The 20,618-nt window shown below is 50.5% G+C and overlaps 2 protein-coding genes across 2 annotated transcripts; both read right to left on the bottom strand.

Annotated features, from left to right (window-relative positions):
* Positions 1 to 2,301: 2,301 nt before the first annotated feature.
* UHO2_00416 (uncharacterized protein) lies at positions 2,302 to 4,410 on the bottom strand (the record flags this gene model as incomplete). Its single annotated transcript, XM_041557036.1, has 2 exons — positions 2,302 to 2,478; positions 2,671 to 4,410. The coding sequence occupies 2 exons, from the start codon at positions 4,408 to 4,410 to the stop codon at positions 2,302 to 2,304; spliced, it is 1,917 nt and encodes a 638-aa protein (XP_041412970.1).
* Positions 4,411 to 9,764: 5,354 nt separating this feature from the next.
* UHO2_00415 (uncharacterized protein) lies at positions 9,765 to 13,943 on the bottom strand (the record flags this gene model as incomplete). Its single annotated transcript, XM_041557035.1, has 1 exon — positions 9,765 to 13,943. One exon carries the CDS (start codon positions 13,941 to 13,943, stop codon positions 9,765 to 9,767), a length of 4,179 nt encoding a protein of 1,392 aa, XP_041412969.1.
* Positions 13,944 to 20,618: the final 6,675 nt, after the last annotated feature.

Here is a 20,618-nt window from a genome sequence, read left to right as displayed (position 1 = left end):
CACCAAGCCAAGCTGCTGAGGGTCAATCTCAAGGAGCTGGCCCTCCTGGACCCACAATGTAACCTTGGAGCAGATATGAGTGTTGCCCCTGTCATCCATTGGGAGATTCTTGGTGCTCAGTGTCAGCGGTCGTGTGCCTGGAACCTGAAACCTACTGGCTTGATTGATTTCAACCAGTTTCAGTAAGCACTCTTGAGTATGCACCTGTTGGCCACTTTCACTGAGACTACTTGAGGGTTGTTTGCTCAATGAGTTTTGGCTAACTGCTGTGAACACTTGGTTCAGTGGTAACACAGCACAGTCAGCTCCTGCTTGCTGCAGAACACTTAGTATATGTGGTGATAACTGTTGACTTGACATGAGTGTTCAAGGTGTCGATGATCAGATGGCAAATTGGTGAGAAAAGCCAGACTGCAGTATGAGTACTGCCTTTGGTGAGATAGTTATCTGGACCACAGTAACTACTGCCTACAGACAATGTCAGTGAGGGGTGATACAACACACCTGCTCAGATTAGTAGCAATGGCCTGCAATTGCACTATGTGACAGAACAACTAAGTATATGTTACAGTAGAGTATAGTTTAGTTAAGAATAGAGTGGATGCCAGAACCACTCATTCACTATGATGGAGGGGTGTATATATATGTTTGTGCCATGGTGTCAACTTCACCATGGCCTCCCTCCTTGCAGGGGTGTGGCCTCTCTGTCCACCCTTGTCTATCTGGCTTCTACTACATGCCTGTCCTTCCTGCTCCTACTCCTCTTGCCGAGGCAGCAGTCCTCCTACACCAACTTCATCATGCTCAGGGGTTCACTCCCACCTCATCAGGTGGTGAGTTCTCTTGTCCCCTGTTCCCAGTGGCTGGCCATATGGTCTTGATGGAGCATCCTCATCTTGTCATGGGACTGATTGATCCACTTCATCTCAGGCCAGTCTCAGTGAAACTTCCCAGGTCCCACTGCCTTGACCATTCTCAATGAGGTTTTGCCTGAGCTCACTATCTGACCATTCTCGATGAGATTGGTTGGAGCCCCTGGGTCTCAACCAGTCCCGCTTCCTGTGCACTGAGCTCATTTCGGCGGCTGCGCAGCATGTCTGCTTATGATCCCTGCACTGGCCCTGTGACACTCTCGTTTAGCCCGATCCTGCGGAATCTGCGCTCCCCTGTCATGGGCCTGGATGCGCAGGAAGCAGGAAGATCCATCGATTCATATGAAGGGAGCACAGGAATTGAGGGATTGGGCAGATCATGGGACTTGCAGAAGAGTTCACCAAGATCTGTAGAAGAAACAGCTCTATGGCAGATCTCACCTAGATCGGCACAAGCCAAGATGGTATCATGAGTCCCTCCAGGATCTGTAGTAACCAAGATTGTATGACATGTTCTGCAGAGATGAGGGGCAAGGACAATCATACAACAGATCCAGTATAGATTAAGTGACAAGGACATTTGGGGTCACCACCAGATGAGGTAGGGACCCTACATGATGATGAAATTGGCATAAGGAGATGGGTGCCAAAGTCAGGAGGTGGATGGAAGAAGGGGTTGTGCACTGTCATTGGGATGAAGTGGGGCAACCCCTATCAGCAACAAGATGATGCTGGCTCTCCTCGACTCAGGAGCATGAGAAGCAGGGCTCAGCAATGGGGTGGTGCATAGATTAAGACCTCTGCCACAGTACTCGATGAAGATGGTGCCTTCTTGAGAGAGAGGGCCAGAGCAGAGTTGCAGGTGACACTGCAAAGATAAATATAAACCATGCCATCTCATCATAAGTGGTTGAGTGGATCTCCATCCACTCTACACCATACATAACTAGTTATCACTTTAAGCATAAGTATACATTAGTTCAGTCAGCGAAGTTGCAATCAAGTAGATTGCTTCCATTGTAGCACATGTGTTGTATCACCACTCACTGACATCCAAAGGCAGTTCATAGCAAACCAGTGGTCTGGATAATGATAGAACCAAAGGCAGTTGTCCACTTCAGTCCAGGGATCACCTCAAGCACTCAGTCAACACACTGGACACTCATGTCAGCAACATCAACAATCTCAATCACACCAGACCTTGGTGTTAGTACCAGTTCATAACAGTTATTGATCATGCCAAGCTACCTCTGGATGGAGTGTCCACAGTGGTTAGTCAAAACCTGCAATAGCAAAACCACTACTACATCTTTGGGTGAGAAAAGTAATAAAGACTTCTCTACTACATATCTCAACAAGAACAGTAATACATCATGTGTTGTCACATATCTCAACAGGATTTGTAATAGATGCATTTCTATTACAGATATCAGGTTTTGGGCACGCGACCTCTGACATCCCCTTCATATGACTTCAACTTCTTCCTGCCTCCTGCGCATCCGGCTCCTATGACATCTTCCATGAGGGTGCAGATGATACCACAAGCAACTTCAACGACCTGAAGACCACGAAGAACATCACCCATGTCATCGACAAAGGTCTTTTCCTGTTCAAGAACAATAGTGTCAGCAATGTCATCCATGTGCTCATGGATAAGAGCTTGCAGCGTCATGAGCGTGACGATGAGCATCGTTTTGGTCATGGCGACATGGATGTCAGTGCGGGTGGCAGCGGAGACAGGTCATGCGGGAGAAGAAGGATAGCGGATTGGTGCACCAGAGGGGCCAACCAAGACTACCTTGTCGTTGAATGCTAGAGCGATGGTATTGTCGTGACACCTCTGAACAGCGCGAATACCACTACCTCCAATACCCCCTGTGTTTGCGCTGGTCTCTGCGGGTGTGCTCTCATTGTTCATGGGACGGAATGGGAATTTGATGGTGGGAGCATCTTGATGTGCTTCACTGGCACGATTGTCGGATTCACTGAGATTGTGAGAGGAACCAGGGCTGACAACCCAGAGGACAAGGTCAGTGGTCATGGGAACCAGAAGCTTGCCATTACGTGAGAAGTGGACAGCATGGAAGGGACCATGAGAGAGGTGCCTGTCCTGACATGCAGTCTTGGTGGAAGAGGGCCCTGCAGCTAAGCAGGTAGCATCGGAAGCCCCTTTGACGGTAATGCTACAGTTGGCATTCTTGCATGACAAAGCATCACTGGCATCATCGTCAGTCATTGCAGTTGAGTAAACCTTGGTGCCGAGAGCAAGCCTTGTGAGGGTCTCCTTGTCAATGGTGACGGCGTCACCAGAGAGCACCTTCACTGAGGTACTGAGCAACTGAGCCTTGGCGATGATTGTTGTGGTGTTGGGGCGGGGAGGGTCGAACACGGGAAGAGGACCAGGGAGCTTCCACTGAGCGTCAGTGTTCATGGTGGCGACAGCAGTGTAGAGGTGGTGATCCATCTCGCCGTCGCCATATGTCTCATGAGCGCTGCGAAGTGCTTTGCTCGTCATGGACTTCCTTGCATCGTACGTATTCTTGATGCAATTGCGTCGCCAAGCGTTGTTGACTGTGGGTGTGGATGCGAAACGATGGCCAAGGAGCGGCTGCCATGCCATGGGTCGCTGCTCGTCCGGAGCTCCGGCCAATGCGGGGGTGTGTCCGACAATCTTGCCAATTCTAAGTGAGCAAGGGAAACCACCAATCAGGGCCGGCTTGCCTTCTGGTGGCTTTGGAAGAGGTTGCCCTTCCGGTGTGTTGAAGAGACACTGGTCATCGATCTTGATGCTGAAGTTCACGTCCACGCTAGTGAGATGGGAGGCAGCGGACGATGAGGTGGGGGGTCCATGATGACCAGCCACAGCATCGACAAAGTTCAGACCAGTGATGATGAGGCCATCACCTGCCACAGCAGTCGGATCAAATGTGAACTCTCTTGTGGTCAGAGCGACATTGAGCTTGCTCGTTGTGGCCAACGTTTGCACTACATCAGAGGCTTCGTCCATCTTTGAGTCCTGTATGACATCTCCCCCTTTGGACAATGCCACGTCGAGCTCCTCTTCCAGATCGGAAGCTTCATCCATTGTTGAGTCCTGCACAACATTTCCCCCTTTGGACAATGTCATGTTGAACTCCTGTTCCAGAGCAGTGGCTTCCACTTCAAACCACCTTGGATCCTCAATCATGAAGTGGAGGATGCAGATTGCATCCCTCTCATTGCCAATGAATGAGGTTGCACATGTTCTCATTTGCCATTTGAGCTCAAAGTGGCTATGGAAGGGGCCAAGATTATGCATTGCATGGTAGAGTGTGGCAACACACTTGATCATGATAATGAGGGGTGTCACTTCTTGCTTGACATTTGTCTTTCTGGTGTATTTGAAGATCAGTCCAGCCTTTGGTTCTTTTGGTGTACCATAGGTATTTTCATTGACCAATTGACAGTAATGGTTTTGTACTATGTCTGGAAGGCGAGGGAGGAGCTCCTTGATCACCTCGACAAAGCATTCGTACAATGAGTAGTCAGGGTTCAACATGTTGATGGTGAAACCTCTTGTTGATATCAAATTTGGTAGCATATCAGCTAGTGTTGCTGATAGTGTATCAGCTTGTTGGGCTCACAACCTGAGAAAAAGTAAAGAAGTATGGTCCCGATAACTGGCAATTGGGGATAGTCTAAGTACGATGTCACTACTTCTTTAAGGCAGAAACATATATACTCAATTGACTAAAGGAATGAAGCGAGAGCCTAGTGCTTGTCAGCGGTCGTGCGCCTGAAACCTGAGATCGGTAGTAGTATCGATACTATTACTGATTCTGTTGAGTTATGCGATAATGCTAGTGGTATTTCGATTCTTAGGGAAATATGCAATAGAGCCATCTCTATCACTTTTCTTGTTCGAATCTGTAGTTGTAGTACTGCTATTGCAGATTTTGACTAACTGCTGTCAGACACTCCATCCAGAGGTAGCTCAGCATGATCAATAACAATGTGAACTGGTACTGACACCAAGGTCTGGTGTGGGAGTGATTGTTGGTGGTGCCAACATGAGTGTCCAGTGTGTAGACTGTTGCTTGAGGTGATCCCCAGACTGCAGTGGATGACTGCCTTTGGTTCTATCTAATCTGGACTGCTGGTTTGCTATGAACTGCCTTCAGATGTCAGTGAGCAGTGATACAACACACACGCTACAATGAGGAGCAATCTATTGATTACTACTATGCTGACTGTAAACTAATGTACTTATGCTTCTGAAGTAATACTAGTTTATATGGTGTGTAGAGTGGATGATCCTCCACTTGACCTTTTGTGATGAGAAGGTATGGTTATATACCTCTTTGCAGCATTGCCAGTGACACTGCTCCTGCTCTCTCTCTCCAGAGAGTACCTTCTGCATCGAGTACTATGCAGGAGTCTCCAATGAGACTCCTTCTCCTCATTGTGCCCTGTTGCTCCTATCCTTCCTGAGCTGTGTCAACTTCATTGACACTGCTCCTCCTCCTCATGTCTGTCTCGCTGGTGCCCCTTACACAGCTCTCCTTCCTTGACCAGTGACGGTCCTCCTTTGCTCCCATCTTGTGTGCCCCTGAGTGGTAACTGACCGCATGTCACTGAGCTCAGTCCCTTTCTTGGCAAGGCTTGGTCCTTGGCCCGGTTGAACTTGGTCCCCTTCATATGAGAGCTGTGGTGCATTCTGCATGTGAATCGTCATATGGACATCCTTGTCACTGATCTCTGTGGAATCTGCCACACAATCATGCTTGCTGCAGATTCTGGCAGGATTCATGATATCAACGATGCTCATGCTGATTTCGCTGCGATCTGCCATAGAGCTGATTCTACTGCCAATCTTGGTGAACTCTGTTGCAGCTCCTACAATCTACCCAATCCCATGATTCCTGTGCTACCTTCATATGAACTTCGGTCTTTCCTCGTTCTGCGCACCCAGGCCCATGACAGTGCTCTCTGTGAGATATATATACATGTGAGCAGCACATGCCGAAGGTGGGAGTACTCTGTCACAGGGCCAGCGCAGAGATCATAAGTGTCAGGGGTCTCGCGCCTGAAACCCAGGTCGGTCTGTCGAGATACTCGGTGACTATCAAACTGTGCAACAGCTATTGTCTCAGCATCGGTCTCGATGAGCTAGTTGCTCAGCAACTATCAAGTTGCGTGATGACAGCAGGTGGCATTCATTGTATATACTATTGTAGGTTTTGGCTGACCTCTGTGGACACTCTGTTCAGGGGTAGCTCGGCACGATCAATATCAATACATAGGTTATGATGACACCAAGGTCTGGTGTGAGTGTTGATGATGATGAGGTTGATGGTGTTGGTGATAAGGTTGGTGAGTGTTGATGATAATGAGGTTGATGGTGTTGGTGATAAGGTTGGTGGCATCAACACAAGTGTCCAGTGTGTTGACTGATGCTTGGAGTGATCCCCAGGCCACAGTGGACTACTGCCTTTGGTTCTATCTTAATCTGGACTGCTGGTTTGCTATGAACTGCCTTTGGACATCAGGTAGTGGTGATACAACACATGCACTACAAGGAGGAGCAACCTTGATAGATTGCTACTAGGCTGACTGAAACTAATATATACTTATGCTGAAGTGATAACTAGTTATGGTGTGTGTAGAGTGGATGAGGATCCACTTGACCTTTGATGATGAGAAAGTATGGTTATATACCTCTTCACAGCATCGCCAGCAACGCTGCTCCTGCTCTCTCTCTCCAGAGAGTACCTTCTTCATTGAGTACTGTACAGGGGCCCCTCTAGTACCACTCCTGTCCTCCTTGAGCTATCCTGCTTGCTTGGCACCCCTGTGCCTTTGTGTCGACTCCTTCGACACTGCTCCTCCTCCTTGCTATTCTGCTTGTTTGGCACCCCTGTGCCTCCTGAGTGGTGCCAACTCCTTCAACACTGCTCCTCCTCCTCAGGACCTGCTTGCCAGTTCCCTATACACTGCTCCTTCTCCTTTGACTGGTGATGGTTCCTTTGACTCTTGTCTCTCGAGCCCCTGAGTGGTAACCATCTGCATGCTCCTTGAGCTTGGTCCTCTTTGTGGCTGTGCCTGGCCCTCCTCACATATGGGCTCAGTGCTCCTTTGCATGTGAGTCCATAGGAGTCCATGGTCTCCATGGAGACTGCACTACAACCATGCTCTCTACTGGTATTGACTAGATCTCCGATACCTGTGCTCCTTCCATTATGAACCAGTGACCCTCCTGCTTCTTGAGCATTCAGGCCCATGACAATAAGCAGATGTTCTGTGCAGCTGCCGAAATGAGCTCGGTGCACAGGAAGCGGGACCGGTTGAGACCCAGGGGCTCCAACCAATCTCATCAAGAATGGTCAGATAGCAAGCTCAGGCAAAACCTCATTGAGAATGGTCAAGACAGTGGGACCTGGGAAGTTTCACTGAGACTGGCACAAGATGAAGTGGATCAATTGGTCCCATGATGAGATGAGGATGCTCCATCAAGACTGTAGGGCCAGCCACTGGGAACAGGGGACAAGAGAACTCACCACCTGATGAGGTGGGAGTGAACCCCTGAGCACAATGAAGTTGGCATAAGAGGATCACCACTTCAGCAAGAAGAGTAGTAGCAGGAAGGACAAGGGGTGGAGTAGGAGCCAGGCAAACAAGGGTGGACAGAGAGGCCACACACCTGCAAGGAGGAAGGCTGTGGCGAAGTTGACACCATGGCACCAAGGCATATATATGCCCCTCCATCATAGTGAACGAGTGGATCTGGCATCCACTCTATTCTTAATTAAACTATACTCTACAGTCCCTGTCCAAAGTTTGGGGACAGGGTTCAATAGACAATGATTTAACCATCCAATAGCATACCTTCCATCTGCTTGGAGGACTGATCTCTCATAAGTGTCAGGCTGAGCAAAACACACAGTGAGCAAGCTTGGAAGAAGAGCTTTTGATTGCAGTGAGTCTCAGAGCTGACTAATACTTGAGCAGACCTCCATGCTTAGTAAGCACTTGCTCCATGTGATGCTCCATCAACTTGATCACAGGGTTGATATGTTTGAGCATGGTCTGGGTGTTCCACACTTTCTCTGCAGCTCTTGCAAGCTCATCCCAGGTTTTGGAACCAGCAAGCACTTACCAAGCAAGTTTTTGAATACATACCATATGTTCTCAATAGGGTTAAGGTCTGGCAAAGCCAGCAGGTGTTCCTGTGTCTTAATGTGGTATTTGGCCCACTGTTGCTTGCAGATAGCAGCCTGATGACAGCTGCTGCCACCTTCAACAAGCAACAGGCTGTCAGGGTATGCACTAACAGCAGTTATGGTGTCCCAGAGTGGGCTGTCAATGATCCAATCATGATATCTGACAGCTGTGAGGTTCTTGGCAGGATCCCATTGATTAGCCAACCCTGGCTGCTTCTTTCTTGGAGCCAATAGGAGCACAACCAACAGTGTTTTAAGGTTGTATGCAATGCCCACCCATACCTGGATGCTGAAATGGCTGGAACAGAACATTGGGACCATGTTGTTGATGCCTTCTCAAGTGTTTTTCCAGCAACTAACCCATGTGCATCTGGGCCAGTAGCCAACCTCAACAGCTGCCTCATCTGTGAATAGCACACCCCTCCAATCAGTGGAGCTGTTAGCCTTGGCCCATTCTAGATGTTTATGCTGGTGTTTGGATGTCAGAAATGGCTTTTGAAGTGCAATCTGACCTGGTATGCTGCTTTCTGGAGCTGTGTTATTGGAATGTTGCCAAGCAATGCTGACAGCTGTTGCCATGATAGAAACAGGTTTTTGAATACCTCACCCTAAAGGTAGCAGTCCAAGGTAGTTGTCCAGGAGTGCAGAAGGCCAAATCATGCTTTTGTTTGGAAGGAACCATGCTCCTTAAAGTTATGGATGGTCTTGTGAACTGCTGTCTTGGAAATGCCACTTAGCTCTGCAATTAATTGAATTGGCAGCCCAGTATCATGCATTGCAATGATTGAAGCACACTTGCTTGGAGAGAGCTCATTGCCACAGACCATATTGGTGTTTGAAGTGTTCTTGATTAGTGTGACAGTAGTGCTATTGCTCAATGATGACAACAACATGAATGCAGGGTAACCAGCTAAATTGGGAAATTACCCAATTGTCCTCAAACTTATGCACAGGGACTGTACTGTAATGTATACTTAGTTGTTCCATCACATAGTGCAATCTCAGGCTGTTGCTACTAATCCAAGCAGGTGTGTTGTATCACCTCTCACTGATGTTGTCTGTACACAGTAGTTACTGCAGTCCAAATATCTATCTCACCAAAGGCAGTACTCATACTGCAGTCCAGGCTTCTCTCACCATTCTGCAGTCTGATCATTGACACCTTGAACACTTGTGTCAAGTCAATGGTTATCATCATGTATACTAAGTGTTCTGCAGCAAGCAGGAGCTGACTGTGCTGCACTACCACTGAACCAAGTGTTCACAGCAGTTAGCTGAAACTCATTAAACAAACAACCCTTCGAGCAGTCTCAGTGAAAGTGGCCAACAGGTGCATACTCAAGAGTGCTCACTGAAACTGGTTGAAATCAATCAAGCCAGTAGATTTCGGGTTCCAGGCACGCGACTGCTGACATACTCCTACTTAATGATCTACCATGACAACGAGCGGGACTGTGTTGCACCCGATCTCTGCTGAGATCGGCTCGGCTCGATCTCTGATCAGATCGGTCATCTAACCGGATCGGCTCTGCCTGATCTCCAATCAGATCGGCTCCGCGTCATCCTTTAGCGTCGCACTGGATCGTAATCTCCAACAGGAGCAGGCTTGTCCTTCGAGAATATAAAAATACAAGAGAGTTTATAAAGATGACGGAATAAGATAGGTAAGATGGAATGATGGAATGAGTCGCGTTCATTGATCAACGTCCATCGGTGTGGCGTTGGTCGTTGTCGCTGTTGCTGCGCCTATGCTGTGTCTGCGAGCCGCTTCACCCATGGCCACGTCTTCGAAGAGACCGATCTTGGACGCTTCGGCGGCTACCGGGCCGGTATGTTCGCCGGAGCCGGTGGGTTTCCCGTTGCCGAAAGGAGCATGAACGTGTCCAGAGCTGCTGTCGGCATTGCTCAAGATGTCGCTGGAGAGTCGACGAGCTGCTTTCGGGCTCTGGAAACGAGGATCTGGAGAAGCTGTGCCGGTGGATCTAGGAGAGTCAAGGGGGCTCGCGCCCGCGTGTGGCCCGCCCTTGGCTTCTTTAGCCCTCTGAGCAGCGAGCTTGACCAGACTGCCCTTGTAGGGGATCTGACCAGCTGCCATTTCAGGTGCCCTGCGAGCACGACCTGACGTACGCCTTTGCTGTGCGTCTGATGAGTCCGCGGCTGGACTCGATGCTTCGTCCACCAAGTATCTCGTTGGAGCCACATCCTGAACTTGTGTAAAGGACTTCTCGGCCACTGTTGCGCTCAGAAAGCTTTCAGGCGCAACTCCGTTCGATGAGGATCCATTCCCAGTTGCCGTTGACACTACAGGTGCAACAGTTGCAACAGGTGCAGCGGCTGTTTCTTTTAGTTCTGGCTGAGGAGGCGGACTCGGCTGCGGGCTCGCTTCGACCTTGACCTCCAACACAGGCTGAGCCGCTGCGACCGTTGGCTGAGCCTCCGGATAGCTTGGATCGCGCTCGACAGTAGCAGGTTGGTGAAGGCTGAGCTCCAATGGCGCTGCATCGGCCCGCTCAGTCGAAGGCCTGGGTGTAGCACCTTGGGGCGGAGGAGCGCCATGTTCGGCTTGTGCTGGGGCTATAGCACGCGGAATCTGGGGCTTGGCTTCTTCCGCTCGATGCGGTGCGACACTGACGGGACTGCCGTTGATACTCGATGGAGGGCGGCTTAAGGGACTCCCATTCGGACCTAAGTGCCGGCTGATTGAGGATTTGCCACTTCCCCACCGGAGGTTCTTTCGCATGGGCTGACCGGGCAAACCACGCGGCGGTCCGGCAAGCGGAGAGTTGGAACGAGCGGCTGCGGCGGAAAGATCGGGCCGAATGAGGCCTGACGGCCGGAAGAGCGGTGCCGATGGGAGAAGTGGACCCTTTGCCTCGTGTCCTGCATTCACATCCATGCTGCCATTGGACTGGAGCACCTTGCTGATCGCTGAGAACATGTATGGCTTCACCGGAGGGACGTCGTCATCGTCAATGTCACTATTGCTCTGGCTCGTCTCCTTGGAGCTACCGTTCCTGTCCTCCGATGCCGCTGCCGAACGTGAACGTCCCCTTGCATCCCTGCCACTGCCTTCATCTTCTCCGTTACCAGTATGCGGCCTTGATGAGCCGCGAGATTTCTTGACCTCTGGTGTGCGACTGCGACTCGACTCGGAAGCGTTCCTCTGACGCTTCGATGGTACCGAGGGGGCCAAGACCGTCACTGGCTCCCTCTGGGCTTGTCGACGGTTTCTAGTCCCTCCTACACCGGCCGACCAGAAGAGCGCCAAGTTAGACTCTGACGTGCGTTCGACTCCCGATGTGGCCAGACCGGGCAAATTGCTAGCCGAGGATTTCTGGACTGGTGCTGGTGCTGGTGCTGGTGCAGGCGGCGCGGTCTTTGACGTATGTGTTGGCGACGCAGTGCTGTCTGGTGCAGACGGTGTCTGCTGATCTGGTGACGGTCTAACCACCGACTTGGCTCGGAGCTGAGCAGGAGAGACATCGCTCATGCTTGAAGTCTTGCGATGCTTAGATACAGTTGAAGCGGCTGGGCGAGAAGGCACTGCTGCAGGCACTGCGTCTTCAGCATCGGAGACAGACTCGGCTACGAGGCGTCTTTTCGGTTTTGTCAGACCATGTTCGTCAGTGCTGGTCTCACGGAAGCTGGAGCGTCGTTCCGACGGCTTGTTCGTGACGTCCTGCGATGACCGTCTGGCAGCCAACAGAGTTGGCCCAGGGTTGACCGGTGCCTTTCTGCGAGCCCTGCGATCGCCTTCGACAGCTCCCCAGTACTGCGCCAATACGTCTGTTTTTGCATTCTTGCCGAGCATCTTGGGTCCCGGAGGCCCAGGGCTGGTGCTGGACGACGATCTATCCGCCTGTCCTGAATGTGGACGAGCGGTGACGGAAGCCGGTCGAGGTCCTTTGTCCTCATCCTCGTCATCATCCTCTGCCTTGACTGCGTCGCCATTTTCTGACTCGGGCTCCGGCGTGAGGTCAGAGCCATCTGACTCCAGTCCAAAATCGTCGTGCTTGGGCACCACTGTAGGGAGAGCAGCGATGGTGCTGGTCTTTTTGACCGTGGGTATGGCAAGCGACCGAGCGACGCTAGCTTCGTCCTGCCTTTCTTGCTTGACGCTCTTCTCTTTTTCGACTTTGCCGGATCGACCTGGGGGCTTCGGAGAAGTTGTAGAGGGTGTTGAGGAAGACGCCAACAGTGATTTATTCGCCTTGCTCGTGGCTGCGGCGGCGGCAGTGGGCGTCTTTGTGCTGCCGCCAGGCGTGCCGCTGCTGTTTGGCGTTTTGCTGAGTCGCGGCTTTTTCTGTGACTTTGGCGTGACGTTGGCTTTGTGATCTGTTGGGGTCAAGGACCTTTCCTTGCCGTTGCGCGCCGGTGAAGAAGCGCTCGCAAGGTGGTCCGAGATCATCTCTGAACTCGTCTTGCGCTTGACACCGCCCGCTTTTCGCGCCAAGGAGCCCTCGGTCGGCACGCGAACTGGCCAGTCGGCTTTGAAGATCTTGTAATGACGCTCACAACGTGGGCACTCGTCAGGAGTCCACCATTTTTCTAGCGCCCAGAATGTAGCTCCACACGTCAGACATCGGCACTTTGGCCCAGCGCCCTCAGCCCATGGATCTGAACGGTCGTCTGACGGTCCGTGCTCTGCAAGCTTGAGGTCTGCAAGGTAGTCTCGTTTCGACTTCTTGTCCTTCGCGGCAGCATCATCGCCCAGTAATGTCGATAGTGAAGGCGTTAAGGATGGTGTCGGTGATGGGGAGGGTAGCGCAGATGATGCACCTGCCGGTCGACTGGACCGCCGTGATTGCCGACGTCCGTTGGCGTCATTCGCGCCGGATGAATCCTCCTGTTTGACCTCTGTGCCCTCAGAGCTTTCGACCTGTTCCATCGGTTGCGGTACGGAAGGATCAAAGAAGACACCTGTGCCGCGGGACTCGCAGGTGGCACACATGCACTCTGAATTGCCCCACTCGAAGTAATTTTCGCCGTAGAAGGTGGTGATTTCTTCGTTAGGATGGATCGGTCGGATAACTTTGAAGACCATGGTGGCACCCATGCGATAGAATTCAGTATTTGGGTTGCAGTCATGGTTCACGAACCGCGCTGGACCGAGCAGAAGCTGACTGCAACCTTTTCTCGTGGAACGGATGACGCTGAAATCGCGCCCAGGGCCGAGAACACCCTTGTACTCGGTGTCCTTGCGCTTCTCGCGCGAGGCGGTAGCCTCTTCGCGTAGTGCATCGTCTTCGCTTTTGGTGAGATCCTTCAAGCCGCCCTTGCAGTAGTTGATCAGATCGCCTGGCTTGAAAGTCCGCATCGCCAAAACGCAGAGATCGGCCTTTTCGGAAGCTGCTGGTGCTGCACCGATGCTGGTGGCGGCGCGATCCAAGGACGATCTCCCTTTGGCACACCCCTTACCTCTTTCCTCTGCGAAGTCCTTTCCTGGAGAGCCAGGCGTGTCTTCGAGCTTGACTGCGGACGTCGATGCTTCTGGATCTGAGCCGTGCACTCTGTCGGCCTTTTCGATCATGACGCGCTTGTACCGTGTGGTGAGTGCAAATTCGACGCCACTCTCTGGCAGATAGCTTTCGAAGTAGCGTCGCGCATGTGCTTCAAAGCTGGCGGTTTGGCGTTGTGTTTTGTTGGCGAGATATTTCTGAATGATGCCGAGCTTGCCGAGATCTTCAATGGCGGCTGTGATGTCCTTTTGCTCGACGACACGTTTTCTGACGATCAAGCTGACGGCATTGCGGTCGAATCGCTGACCCCTGTAATTGGGATTCATTTTATGTGTTGAGATGGCCGGCTCGAACTCGAGGTTATCGAGGAGGATATCCGAAAGGATATCGTCATCGGCGGAGAGGTCCTCCATGATTGCAAGCGCAGCGGCAGCCGAGCCGCGCTTGGCTGTCGCGCGTACCGATCTGTTGTGAGATGCTGCTTCAACCGAGCTGGTCAGATGCAAGAAAGCAATGACGTAGTTGGTGGAGAGGAGGAGATCGAGGATGACGATGCCACAGCATGAAGACGGGGGAGGGGGGGAGCGAGACGTGTGAGAGAGTTGCAAGGTTGCTGAAACTAGCGACGACAGACCTGTTCCAGGAGTAGTGTGGCAGCGAGCGGCGAGGTTGGGCCGTTGCGTAGGTCGATGTCACTGTCGCTGCCGCCAGTGATGATCACGTCGTTACGCGATTCTCGTGGCTAGGCGAGAGCGAAAGCGTAGTGTTCGGACTGTCGTGAAATCGTGAGACAGGAGCGGTGGGGAGGAAGGGAAGGGACCGAAGCAAACCAAGACGAAGGAAAGTGAACAGGGAATGGCAGACGTCGCTCGTCGGCTTCAGCGGCTGCCGTGATGGGAAAGGGCCAATTTGCGACGAGCTCGAACGGCGATCTTGCGGATGGGTATAGGAAGGACGGAAGGAAGGATGGTAGCGCCTTGATGATACCGCGGTGAAAGGAAGCGGTCCCCGTCGTGGATGGGGTCGGGGCAGGCGACTTGACTGCGAAGCAAAATCGTGGATAGCGAAAGGAGTTGCGTGAAGGAAGGAGTGACGGTCCGATTGCGTTTAAAAGGGAAGAGAAGAGAAGGGGGCATGCAGCTGGGCGGCAGCTGCCAAAACGGACGAATGAGAAGCGGCAGTAGATTGGCAGTCAAAAGCAGCAGCAGCAAGTCACTCAGCCGACGGTGGGGGAGACTGACACGAGAGCGGAAAGACCGACGAGAGCAACAGATTGGCCACAGAGGCTCGAGGACAGAGGGCATCAAAGGCATCAACAGAGCGAAAGATCAGCGGCGGAGAAATGACTTGCTGCTTCCTTTTGCTTCGTCGCGGCAGAATATCAAACGGATCGCGCTTTCGCTTGATTTTGCTGCAAAATGGTGTCGGATGCATCATGGCTTGGCTTGGGATGGTTTGGGTTCGTTTTAGGCGACGATCCGGAACCCCAGCGCATCGCCTCTCTCTGCTCTGGAGGCGGTGATTTTTATTTCCTGATTTATTTATTTTTGATTCCGCGCATCGCGCCCTTTCTTTATCTGGACGTGTTCTTTTCTGGCTGAAACGTATGCTCTGCCAAATCGAACAAGTTTCGTGCTTCGCCTGGTCTGAGCAGAGAGAGGGAAAAACTCGAATTTTAGTGTCGAATTCCTCTTCTGCAAAATTGTCCTGCAAGCGCCTTGCTTGGCTGTCACTCGGACTTGAGGATGAAAGTTTCACATCAGAGTAAGTATAGTAGATCGGAGTAGAAATCGTCGAACCCGATTTGGAATCAAGCGCAGAGGATTCGGAAGGCCAGAAAAGGGCGAGTGATGTTGGCGAAACCGTTTTCATCCCACAGCATGACAGACAGTGTTGGCGGGCAAGAGAATCCTTGGCAAGGGCCGACAGTCACCTGCTAACGTAGTTCTGTTGAAATAAGGAGTCACTCAACGGCGATGATCAGGAGATATCAGTCACAATACGGTGTTTGAGCTAAGGAGCAAAAACACTATACTATATTGACATAAAGAAAAAAATGTGGCAGGAGCCTCGAGCTCCCTGCTAAGTATATATACAAATGTGTGGCACATACCCAAGTGTGAGTGCATCCTACCTAATGACAATGTGTAACAATGAGTGGGATGTCATTGTACCCGATTCCCCTCTCCTATTGGTGCTGCCCGATGTTTTAGCTGAGATTGACTTTGTTTGATTTCAGCCAGGATCTGCTCTGTGTAAGCGGTCACATGCCTGAAACCAGATCGGGTGTTCCCTGTTGACTTTGGTTAGATCAATTGAGTTCAATCTATTTGGTATGTTTCTGTTGAAATTAACCAGACAGTTTGTTTCTGGTAGGTTTCAGCTAACTGCCTTGAACACTCCATTCAGAGGCTATGTGGCATGTTCATAACAAAATGATGTGAGAGTGATATCAGACACAACTCTCCTATTACTGCACAAGTGTTCATAGTGGATGATGCTCTTGTCATTGTCTGGACCACAATAAGAATATCACCTACAGATGACAGGAGGTACTGGACCACAGGTGTTTAAACACCACCTACAGTAACTGACTGGACCACAGATGCTGAACAACACTGCCTACAGTGATGAACTGGAGTGCAGGTGTTGAGGAACACTGCCTACAGTTATGAACTGGACCACAGGTGTTGGGGAACACCACCTACAGTTGACATCTGATGGTGATACAACACACATGTATGAGATGTCATTGCAAAAGCTATGCTATTGCAATGGTATGAGTTAAGTAAGAGTAGAGTGGATTGGGATCCACTTGCATGCTTATGGTGAATGAGAGTATTTATGTGTTTGTTGGGTGTCGTCTGCGACACCCCCTCCTGCTCCTTCAGAAGGAGTCCTCACCTTCTTCCAACACCACTCCCCTTCTACATGAGCTGTGTGTTGGCTCCTTCCATGCTGCTTCCCTGCTGCATGGGCTGTATGCCTAACTATTTGACACTGCCCTCATGCCTTCATGCTTCCCTACACCTGGTGATGCATGTCAACCTTGTTGGCACTGCTCTTCCCCCCTATGGATCGCCCCTGGTCTCTTCTGACACAGCTCTCTCTCCCCTAACTGGTGGCCATCCTTTTGCCCCTGGTCTTGTGACTCCCTTGGTTGCTTAGCCAAAAACTATTGTCATGCTTCCTGATCATGTGGTCGCCCTTGTGGCTGTGCTATGGCAATGAGCACATCCCCCTTAGTGGTAACCTACTGCATGACACTGGGCTGGGTCCTCTTCCTCACCTGCAGCCTTCCCATATGCTCCTTATTTTTCCAATGCCAGGGACCCCTCCTTCCAATCCTCCTATTACTTGATTGTGACAATCAACCTGTCCTGTACCGATGGCTTGGTCAGCATGTTTTTTGGCAAAACATGCTGGCTAGGCTTGTTCTGATTAATCCCAGTGAGATTGATCAAGACCCCTGTTTTGTGGTTGATCCTGCAAATTCCATGCACAACCAGCCCAATCAGATCATCAACACCCAATGTCTGTTTCCAGAACTTTTCTGTGCAGGACCTTCTGTGCAGACCCTGTGACTCTCTGCCCGATCGATTTCAGGGTCGTGCTGAATCGTCCTTTTTAGCACCCCCTCTCGATCCTGCATGTCCCTTCAATATCATTAGACCAAATAGCTGTCGAAGGTGTAAGAGCATTGGCACCGTGAGTGGTTTAGTCAGTATATCAGTGAGGTTCTCACTACTCTGTACTGGAGCTATGGTGAGACAGCCATCAGCTACTTTGTCTCACAAGAAGAAGTGTGTGATGTTGATGTGCTTTGTTCTCTTGAAGTGCTGTGGATCAATGGTGATAACACAAGTGCCTGTGGAGTTGCTATACAGTATTGGAGTGGTTGGATTGAAGGTAAGGCTTCCTTTGTGTGAGTGTAGCACTGTGGTTCCAGCAGTTACATGGATGGCTGACACTTTTGGGAGCAATTGGTCTAATTCTTGTAAGAACATGGATGTCCACAACATCTCCCTTGCAGCTGCCACTAGTGCAATGTACTCTGCTTCTACCAAGCTGTTTGCCACTGTTGGTTGAAGTCATAATGACCAGCTGCAGGTGAAACCATTAATGGCAAAGATGTATCCTGAGGTTGAGCAATGGCAGTTGTGCAACCCTGCCCAGTCTGAGTCGGCCCAGCCTGTTAGCATTCAATCACTATTTGTTGTGTTCGCATTGAGGCTAATGTCGATGGTTCCTGTCACAGGGTCTGTGCAGAAGGTCCTGTGCAGAAAGAATCTAGGAAAAGCGAGCATCGGGTGATGACTGTCACAGGACCGGATAGATGTGCAGGAAGAAATGGATTCATATGAATAATCCATGCGCAACAATTGTGGTTCGGGCGAGAGTAGAGTTCCAACAGCGAGAGAAGTCATAGAAGCCTTCTACAACAGATTTCGACAAGAATAATAATAACGGCCTTTTTACCACATATCTCGATAAGATCTGTAATAGATGCGTTTCTATTACAGATATCAGGTTTCAGGTGCACGACCCCTGACAACGACAATCTGATCGGGCTAGTTGTGTGTGCACTCTGCGAGATCAACCACCACATAAAGATTTAGTTAATTTCATTAGGATTGACTGGAACAAGCCTAGCCAGTAGGTTTCACCAAAATGTGTGAACCGAAACCATTGGCACAGAATGGGTAGTCTAAGTAATGGAGGATTGGAAGAGGGGGGCCTGACACTGGAAGGTTAAGGAAGTATATGGGAATGATCACATGAGGGAAGAGGACTGAGCTCAGGATCAAGTGGAAGGTTACCACTCAGGGGGAACATGCTCACTGCCACATAGAACTGGCAACAGGGGCAACCACATGACCAGGGAGCTTGACAATAGAGTTCAGCATGCAATCACAGGATTCACAAGATAAGGAGTTGGAAAGATGGTTACTGGTCAGGAGAGGGAGATGTCATGGGCCTGGATGCTCAAGAAGCAGGAGGGTCACTGGTTCATATGGAAGGAGCACAGGTATCGAAGATCTAGTCGATACCAGTAGAGAGCATGGTCGTAGTGCAGTCTCCATGGAGACCATGGACTCCTATGGACTCACATGCAAAGGAGAACCGAGCCACATGCGAGGAGGGCCAGGCACAGCCATGAGGAGGACCAAGCTCAAGGAGCAGGCACAGCCATGAAGAGGACCAAGCTCAGATGGTTACCACTCAGGGGCTCGAGGGACAAGAGTCATAGGACACTGGCAAGCAGGTCCTGAGGAAGAGGAGCAGTGTCGAGGGAGTCAACACCAGGTCATGAGGAGGAGGAGCAGTGTCGAGGGAGTCGACACCAGGTCATGAGGAGGAGGAGCAGTGTCAAAGGAGTCGACACCACTCAAGAGGCACAGGGGCGCCAAGCAGGAGAGGCCCCTGAGCAGTACTCGATGAAGAAGGTACTCTCTGGAGAGAGAGCAGGAGCAGCATCGCTGGCGATGCTGTGAAGAGGTATATAACCATGCTTTCTCATCATCATAGGTTGAGTGGATCCTCATCCACTCTACTCACCATAACTAGATATCACTTCAGCATAAGTATATATTAGTTTCAGTCAGCATAGCAGCAATCTATCAAGGTTGCTCCTCATCGTAGTGTGTGTGTTGTATCACCACTACCTGACATCCAAAGGTGCCCATAGCAGGTTAGCAGTCTGGATCAAGATAGAACTGAAAGCAGTAGTCCACTGCAGTCCAGGGATCACTTCAAGCATCAAGTCAACACACTGGACACTCGTGTTGATGCTACCAACCTTATCACCAACACCATCAACCTCATTATCATCAACACTCACCAACCTTATCACCAACATCATCAACCTCATCATCATCAACACTCACACCAGACCTTGGTGTCATCATAACCGAAGCATTGATATTGATCGTGCCGAGCTACCCCTGAATGGAGTGTCCACAGAGGTCAGCCGAAACCTATGATAGTATATACAACAAATGCCACCTGTTGTCACTGTGCAACTTGATAGTCACTGATACCGAGACAATAGCTGTCGCACAGTTTGATAGTCACTGAGTATCTCGACAGACCGACCTGGGTTTCAGGCGCGAGACCCCTGACAGGAGACCTGTGTCAAGGAGATAGGGGTCTGTCACCGGAATGGTTCCGTTCTCCGAGTCCAGAGCATTTGGGAGTGAAAATGCTTATACTTCAGTGTTGTGTGAATTGAACACCAGCTAAGGGACTAGCTGGTGTAATGGTTTTGCTGCTCACTATGTTCGGTTTGGTTACCCGATTTCCCGATCCCATGACAGGGTCTTGACCATAAGGTGGAGGAGCAGTGCCAAAACGGGTCAGCACGCATTGCCAGGCATAAAAGAGTATAGAGGTTGAGGGGCAGTGTCAAAAAATACAGCACACTGTCCAAGCAGCAGAAGGGTAGTACTAGAGGAGCCAGCACACAGCCCAGGGAGAGTAGTGCCAGGAAGGGGCAATAACCCTTTCCTGAAGGAGCAGGAGAAGTGTCACAGGCAACACTGAGCAAACACATAAATACTTTCATTTCACCATAGAGTATATGAGTGGATCCTCATCCACTCTACTCTATATCTTACTACTTGTTACTTGACTCTTAGTTATGTGTCATTGCAGTAGCAGGGCTTTGCAACAACATCTCGAACATGTGTGTTGTATCACCATCAGATGTCAAACTGTAGGCAGTGTCCCTTGATACCTGTGGTCCAGTTCATTACTGTAGGCAGTGTCTAAAACACCTGCAGTCCAGTACCTCCCATCATCTGTAGGTGATAGGCTTATTGCAGTCCAAATGGTGTCAAGAGCATTAAGCAGCAGCACTATGAACACTTGGGCTGTAGTAGGAGAGTTATATCTGATACCACTCCCACATCAATGTATTATGAACATGCTGCATAACCTCTGAATGGAGTGTTCAAGGCAGTCAGCTGAAACCTACCAGAACTCACCTGTCTGGTTACTTTCAACCGAAGCATACCAAATAGATCTTACTCAATTGATCTCACCAAAAACAACCGGAAGCACCCAATCTAGTTTCAGGCACACGACGG

This window comes from Ustilago hordei (genome assembly GCF_900519145.1).
Source record: "Ustilago hordei strain Uho2 genome assembly, contig: UHO2_contig_01, whole genome shotgun sequence".
Lineage (NCBI taxonomy): Eukaryota > Fungi > Basidiomycota > Ustilaginomycetes > Ustilaginales > Ustilaginaceae > Ustilago > Ustilago hordei.
This window is presented reverse-complemented; position numbering and strand designations above follow the sequence as displayed.